Source organism: Phyllobates terribilis, unplaced genomic scaffold, assembly GCF_046119375.1.
Source record: "Phyllobates terribilis strain yellow unplaced genomic scaffold, ASM4611937v1 Scaffold_7__3_contigs__length_470593459, whole genome shotgun sequence".
Lineage (NCBI taxonomy): Eukaryota > Metazoa > Chordata > Amphibia > Anura > Dendrobatidae > Phyllobates > Phyllobates terribilis.
The window spans coordinates 379,735,145-379,743,694 of record NW_027362767.1 but is presented as its reverse complement, the minus strand read 5'-3'; the positions used below and the strand labels follow the sequence as shown (position 1 = coordinate 379,743,694).

The 8,550-nt window shown below is 41.0% G+C and overlaps 1 protein-coding gene across 1 annotated transcript; it reads right to left on the bottom strand.

Annotated features, from left to right (window-relative positions):
* Positions 1-5,363: 5,363 nt before the first annotated feature.
* Positions 5,364-7,467, bottom strand: LOC141155523 (3-galactosyl-N-acetylglucosaminide 4-alpha-L-fucosyltransferase FUT3-like). Its single transcript, XM_073642391.1, has 2 exons — positions 7,340-7,467; positions 5,364-6,465 (listed from the first exon to the last, which is right to left on the bottom strand). Exons 1-2 carry the CDS (start codon positions 7,465-7,467, stop codon positions 5,364-5,366), a joined length of 1,230 nt encoding a protein of 409 aa, XP_073498492.1.
* Between the last annotated feature and the right edge of the window lie 1,083 nt (positions 7,468-8,550).

The following is an 8,550-nucleotide window of genomic DNA, read 5'->3' as shown; positions in this document are numbered from 1 at the left end:
GATTTTGGCACCACATTTAAACACTGCTGTGCTGATTGGTCGCGGACGCCAGACGCGACCAATCAGCGAGATTGGCGCCAAATTTAAACAACGCTATGCTGATTGGTCGCGGACTCCAGCCGCGACCAATCAGCGATATTGGCGCCAAATTTAAACAGCGCTCTGCTGATTGTTCGCGGTTCCCAGCCGCAACCAATCAGCGAGATTGGCTCCAAATTTAAACAACGCTCTGCTAATTGGTCGCGTACGGCAGCCGCGACCAATCAGCCAGATTGGCTCCAAATGTAAACAACGCTCTGTTGATTGGTCGCGTCTTGCGTCCGCGACCAATCAGCCACATTGGCGCCAAATTTAAACAACGCTCTGCTGATTGGTCGCGTTCGCTGGCCGCAACCAATCAGCATTATTGGCGCCAATTTTAAACCACGCTCTGCTGATTAGTTGCGACCGCCGGCCGTGACCAATCTGCGATATAGGCGCCAAATTTTAACACTGCTTTGCTGATTGCGCCCGGTCGGCCGCATACATATTCTAGAATACCCGATGCATTAGAATCGGCCCACCACCTAGTCTTTTTATATTTTTATACATAGGTTCTCTGACCAAGCAACCCATCAGTCTATGGCGGTTTTAATCACAGCAGGATCCTATGTACCCATTTAATTGTAGGCTATCAGCCCAGGAGAGGTATCATATTAGGTTAGGTTCCCAGCAATGAGGATCACCTTGTCATGGCAGCTGGGCATGCATGAATTGGCCAATTTGTGCGCTAAGTATCTTCGGTTTTTCCTATTTTCTAGAGCAGTAATGCAATTCCAATTTCATAAATTTAATGTTTACGTGCTATGCAGAGTGCAACTTTATTTGTTAGTTAAATATACATTCCTGTCATTTTTACCAAAGAACAAAAAAAAAGAGGGGCAGCTGTATGTCGCAAAGTTTGTAAATTAATCCTTATACTAATGGAAATTTTGGTGTTATACTTGATAAGATCCACTTCATGTTTTTTACAACTATCCAAATTTACAGCTATAACTTTTCGTTTATTTTGAAGACATGTGTTTTGCGAGATGAGCTATAGTTCATTTAGACGCTATATTGCCACACACATAGTAAGCATTTCACTTACCATATATACTCGAGTGTAAGCCGAGTTTTTCAGCTAATTTTTTGTGCTCAAAAAGCCTCCCTCGGCTTATACTCGGGTATATACTCGAGTATATACATATTCCATTGTTCCGTTGGTGGATAGTGGTGGGAGGGTTGCAGCGGCAGAGGGGCTGGTTGTGGCGGCGGAGGAGAGGGGCACAGGCAACAGTCGCTGCTGCAGCTACCACATGTGCCCGCTGCTAAAGGGAAATTAATATTCACTCGTCTCCACTCCCATGGGCGTAGAAGAATGAATATTCATTCTCTTTAGTAGCGAGCACGGAGGAGCGCTGAGCCACAGCTCCTGCTGACAGTGCCTGCTACTAAAGAGATTGCATAATCACTCTTCTCCACGCACATAGTCCCGCCATGGAGAGGAGTGAATATGCCGGCAGCTCACATCAACTTCTGAGAGTGCATGGCAGTGACACCATGCACTACTCAGATGCTGCATGAGCTGCTGCAGCATAACGGGATGCAGCGCTGGAGCAGAGATGAGGAAGTAAGGTGAGTATAAGTGTTTATTTTTTATGTGTGCAGTGATGGGGCCATACATACCAGGATTGGGAGATGAGGAGGCCATGCATGCCAGGATTGGGAGATGAGGGGGCAATGCATTACCAGGATTGGAGATGAGGGTGCCATGTATACCAGGATTGGGAGATGAGGAGGCCATGCATACCAGGATTGGGGGATGAGGAGGCCATGCATATCAGGATTGGGAGATGAGGAGGCCATGCATACCAGGATTGGGGGATGAGGGGGCAATGCATTACCAGGATTGGGGGATGAGGGGGCAATGCATTACCAGGATTGGGGGGTGAGGGGGCAATGCATTACCAGGATTGGGGGATGAGGGAGCAATGCATTAGCAGGATTGGAGATGAGGGTGCCATGCATACCAGGATTGGGGATGAGGGGGCCATACATACCAGGATTGGGGATGAGGAGGCCATGCAATACCAGGATTGGAGATGAGGGTGTCATGCATACCAGGATTGGGGGACGAGGGTGCCATGCATACCAGGATTGGGGGACAAGGGTGCCATGCATGCCAGGATTGGGGGATGAGGGTACCTTGCATCCCAGGATTGGGGATGAGGGGGCCAACCATACCGCGCCTTTTAGGGGCACATGTCAGAAATCAGTTTTCATGTGCCTGAAAAAGTGTGAGCTCATCGTCGGAGCCTGCACCAAAAAGGGGGAGGCGACGTATGACATATATATATTTGTATTTATGCCATATACCAATAATAATAAACCTAAGTACATCTAATGTATCTGTATAGACTAGTAAATTACACCAACAAAGAAAAATTATGTGACACCCAAAAGCGCAGCCTGTGGCTCACACTGTTAGGGATTTTGCACAAGTTGCAGATTTGTCGCGTTTTTGTCTCTCTTTTTTTCTGCACAGATTTGTCACAAAACCTGAAGGGTTATCTGATGACATCAAAGTGAATGTGAATCCTGAAGTCTCATGCACACGTTGCTTATTTTTGACGTGCAGATTTGGTGCAGATTTAAATCAGCAGCATGTCAATTCTTTCAGTGTTTTTGCTGCAGATGTCACTGACACTTAAGAGTGGGGAAAAATCTGCACAAAAAAACGCATGTAAAAAAAACGCATCAACTGCAGCTTTTTTCCAGCCAAGAGATGCAGAAATCTCAGAACATGTGCACATACCCTTACAGTTGCTTCCTTCCATGATACAGAACCTGAGTTTGAGTGCTGCTAAAAAAAAAAAAAATGTCAACTGTGCAATCAGAGTGTTGGGGATGGAAGACTCTTCAAGGTAGAGATGAGAGAGCAGCATCCTATGTGAGAAATTACACAATACATATGTCCTGTGATTGCTATGGTGGCAAGTGATTAGGCTCCTCTCTCCCATGGATCCCCATGCAGCTGAATCGACTGCACATGCGGTATATTTACACCTGAGCAGAGTTTTACCTTCATTTTTCAAACTTGGCCATAACTTAAAGGGGTGGTTTAAGAAACCTATACTCACCTTCTAGGCCAGACCCTTTAAAAACAACATTACTTGGCCCATAATTTTGTCTATTTTATTGAGGGAGTTCTGTTTTTTTATGTCATCGAGAACCATAAACTCACCGTATAAGTAGTCAATGATATATTAAGATCAGTACTTTTTTTATGCTTTTATCTACACATTTTGGTGATTGTCTCATTCATTATTACACCATGTATTGTATCTTTATACTTTGTCTTTAGTTTTGTTCCAATGGGAAAACCAAAAAATAATCTGTGCACCTTACAGTTTTGGTTACTGTCCCTAGAAAGCAGTAAGGTCATCTTGTGGAAACAACCTTTTATAAAATGATGATTGATCCTCTTGAGCCCCTGTAATTACGAGTTGCTTTTTAAGAGAGAAGTAATTGTATATGACGGCAGCACTTTGGTGATTTACAACTCTTTATAGTGAAGTCATTTTAGAAATAGATGCGACATGTAACCCATAATTACTGAATAACTTTTTCAATTTACTAAGTTAAAAAAATATATTGATTCACATTGAGATTCACAAGTGATAATGAATGATTAAAAAAAGTGAAAAGTCAAATCTATAAAAGCACCTAACATATATATCAATCCATCCAAATTAAAGGGAAAACACAAATGGCAAATGAAACTACCGTACTTATACATTTAGTTAGGGGACCTAAAAAAATAATACATTTTAGTTGTATTTTATTTTGCATGTAAATGAGAGTGCTTTGGTGCACCCTCGGCATGACCAAGAGCTCAGTGAAGCATTCTGCCCCCTTAGTTTGCATTCTGAGCACTTCACCCTATCCTGGTTGACAGTGCATAACTTTCCAAGAGCGAGCGCTGTCTGAACTCAATTCATTGCCCTGCGCATGCCCAGGAGCCGCACCTAACAGATCTTCTCCACCTTCTCTGAAGCCAATCACTTGCTATACTTCTTGGTGTATCAGTGTAATGATCGGCGGCAGGAGGAACAATAGAGAGGCTTCACTCGGTGTGCGCGCCCGCACTGACACTATGAACACAGCTGGGCTCCTACAGTGTCAGCGCGCGCACACAGGGCTGCGGATTTTGTTTAGGCAGTGCTCACTTTGGGCAATTAATATAATGGAAAATGCTCAGAATGCAAATTTCAGGACATCACTGAGCCCTTAGCCATGCCAAGGGTGCACCGCAACGCCCTCATTTGTACACAAAATTGAACACGTTTTCAAAGCAACAAAAACACTGCAAAATATGCGGCAGGTAGGATTTTTAGAGGGGATAAGTCCCCTATACAACTGTAAAAGTAATTTCATTTACATTTTGGGGTGACAGACTCTATTTAAAGGGAATCTGTAAGCAGCTTCTTGATATGTAATCTGAAGACAGTATGAAGTAGGGGTTAAAACACAAATTTCAGTGATGCCTCTCTTATCAAGCTCTGATGTTTTGTTTGCTTACAATGATTGTTTTAGCACCAGTAGCTTATCATTGCTGTGACTAGCTGATTGGGTGAGCCCTGGTCTAACACTCCCCCTCCTGTGATAGACACCTCACTGTTTATGGACTTTGTACACAAAGAGCCTGGTGTGGGCGGGGTTAGCTTTCTCAGCTCTGCTTCATGCTAAATCTAAAAGCTCTGACTGTGTCAGAAGGGCTGCATCCAGTAATCTAAGTGATACATCGTTTGATTCACCTTTTCATTGCCTTCATCAGGCCTCTCTCAGGTGACGTAGAAAAAACCTGCTGACAGATTCCCTTTAAGTATAATACAGAAGGCTATACCCAATCCTCTCATCAATTTTATTTACAGAACAATACCAAAGGCCAAAAGTAATTGGGGGTGTGACCAAAAGAAACCATTTTGATGTAGAAACCATTTTGATGTCATTTGGATCTAAGAATGGCACTTGTTGGTTGGTATCAACATAAGAAACTGGTTATACAGGTAATAGGTGAACAGATTGTCTGGTACCGAAAAATCCCTTACCATCTGTGGCAATGAACTAAAATCAGTAGACACCCACTGAGTTAATTTTGTGCCACATAAGGCCTCCCTGAGCACAGATCACAGTTTGGACTTAGGACAGTCTCCATGAGTTTTCACTACCTTTTCCAAATTGTTTTATAGTACTTGTACCATCAAATTCATTGTCAATTTGTATCCTTTTTAACTAATTTAATTCAGAGAAATGGTGACACAAATGTTTAGATTTCATACTCAAAATTCTTCCAAAAACCACCTTTCTATGCTCGGGATGACTTGATAATCGGGAGCCTGTTGTAGTCCCCGGCAGGCCTTACAGTAGTGGTTGTCCCATCCAGTTTCTCTTCTCACACTATAATGAGATCTCCAGTTAAAATACTTTTTATATCTATCTTCATCCTTATCTAGCTTGAAAAGATAGGAAGCTAGCTCCTTTGGGCTTGAGAAATCATCTACATGAATGAAGGCATCTCCGGGAAGGAAACGCTCATAGTTTTCCCGAGATGGCCCCAACACAACAGGTACAGCCCATGAATCGAAGGCGTTTGACCACAGTTTTTCAGTAATATAGTCCTTATAGACTGTGTTTTCGAATGCTAAGTAAAATTTGTACTTGGAAATAGTTGTATAAAAGTCATCCCAAGAAAGTTTCAAATGTTTCTTACCATAGACATCAATCGGAAGGTATTTCTTAAGTTTTTTGTAATATATATTACGTGCAGCACCTGGGTACCATTGGCTAACCACCCAAGCAACAAATTTAGTCTTGGCAGGTATTGAGAAGCTCCAAGGTTTCTTCAAAGCTTCAACTCGACCATAAGGTCTGTAGACATCAGAATCTTGGCGGAATGTCATAGTCATATTAAATAGATTATCCAAAAAATGAAGATTTTTAATAACCACTGGTGGTTCCATGTTGAACCATACCCAACGTTGATGGTGAGGTCGAGGTTCCTGCGGTAAAGATGCCCTATCGTACATAATGTCCACATGGTGGATAACAACAGCATCGGCAATGCTATACAAGCTCCTGTTGGACGTTAGTTTGCATCCAGAGATACCGTAGACGCTCTGACAAGTGTCTAATGAAAAGGGTTCTGCAAAAGGAAACACCCAGATGAGAACAAGAAGCTCATTTTCTATCTTTTGTGAAGGATTTATGGAAGTCTCCAAAGACTGATTTGTGATTTTATGAAGGATCTCGTTTTCCTTACAATCTAAGTCAATTGATTGTTTCATTCTTCTCCAGTTCCAAGAAAATAAGATCAATATGATAAAAACAGGGATAATGATTATAAAACTGCGATGGTTGTATAGGTTCAAAATTGTATTTAACCTGTAAAAAATGAACACAAACTCATTCACATACGTAAAAGAACACTTACTGAAGAAAGGTGCAAACGTAACATTTTTAAGCATTTGTATGTCTCTTAACAAATATAAAGAGGTAACAGAATCAAAATGTGCAACGACCAGGGCAAATAAAAATACCTAGAGCAATGAAAGTCCTTCTTTCTCTTCCCCAAAAAAGAGACAATTTTGGGTAACAGTCACACGAAAATATTTGCTTCTCAAGCTGGCCGTACAGATAAGATAAAACTCAGCCGACTTGTGTGGCAAGATATTATGGTAAAAAAAGTTAAAAATGTCAGAATTGCTATTTTTTATGATCTTGCATCCCTAAAAACGTAGAATAAAAAGTAGTCAAAAAGCCTTAAGTAATATAAACTAGTAACAATAAAAACTCCAGCTTGCCTTGCAGAAAAATTAACCCAATGACAAAAAGAATTAAAAAAAAACTATGGGTGCCAAAATAAGCAGTTGTAAAACAATTTTTTTTTTATTAATTAAAAAAAAATTGGTTTCGGTGTAATAGTACTGACCCCCACAATAATGTTAACATGCAATTTTAATCACTTAGTTCATGTCATAAAATGAAATGAAATCTAGTAGACTATGAAGGAATTCCTGTTTTTCTTTCTAATCCTCATCACAAATACTTTTTTTCCCATTTTTCAATACATGATTATTATATGATGTACAAAAATATGTTGTCCTGCAAAAACACTAGCAATCGTATAGTTATGTTGATGGGAAAAGTGAAAAAAAAAAGTTATGCCTCTTGGAAGGAGAAGATGAAAAAATTAAAGGGGGAAAAAAGGTACTGTTCCTAAGAAGTTAATAAATTTCTGAATGGAGTCTGTACTTACATTTTTTGGAAAATCTTTTTAAAAACAAAAATGGATGAAGTAAGCATGATGTGATCTTCGAGGAACCTGGAATAAGAAGCATCTTCAGAGTCAACATTGGTACTGTGTCTCCTTCTGAACAACCTCATTCTGAACGCTCGGCATTAATGACTGGAAATGTCTTTGTAAGAACGCGGCATTAAATACAGCGTTATTAGAGAGCAGGATTAAGACCTCAGTCATCAAAGGTTTCAGAGTGACATCAAAGAATTCATTATTAATCTTCTAAACTACCAGCACACACCCAACCTTCCCACCCATTTTTCTTGCTATTTAATGATTTGTTTTTACAACCTATGAATTATCCAGGGTTGATTCTGGACTTTTATGGGGTGGTTGGCCTGGCCCACTACACCTATAAAGGGCCACAGATAGGCACTTCAAGAAAAGTTCCGGGTTTTCCCAAAATCCCAAGTAATCCAAGTATCCACAGGATAGGGAACAACTTCCAGATCACTGGGTGTCCAACCGCTGGGACCCCTATTTATCCCAAGAACGGGTTTCTGGAAACCCATGATTTGGACTCTGCAGCCTCATCTTAAATAGAGTAGGGGTGCACATGTTCGGCCTCCGCTACATTTATTGTCTATGGGACCGCTGGAAATAGCGGAGCGCTGTACTCAACTATTTCCAGCCGTCTCACAGACTATAAATAGTGCGACCGTCAAGCATGCAAACCTCAGCTCCACTCAAGACCGGGCTGGGGAGCCTAATTCTTGAAGTTCTGGTGTCCCATTTTCTGAATCAGTGGGGGTTCAAGCAGTCAAATTCCCAGTGATCTGGAAGGGGGATAAATTGCTATTTTGGGAAAGTCCTTTAATGTACATGCCAGGAAAAGCTGCCAACGCATATATATTTTAAGTAGACGTTGAGATTGGCATTTTTAGAAATACAGCACTGGACAAATGTTTTATGCAGGTGTGTAAAAAAATGCTGCAAAGTAAGAATGTTTTAGAAAATAGAAGTGTTAATGGTTTATTTTTATCAATTAACAAAATCAAAAATGAATGAACAAAAGAAAAATCTAAATCACATCAATATTTGGTGACCGCCCTTTGCATTGAAAACAGCATTAATTCTTCTAGGTGCACTTGTACTTGTACACAGTTTTTGAAGCGACACAGCAGGATGTTGTTCCAAACATCTTGGAGAACTAATCACAGATCTTCTGC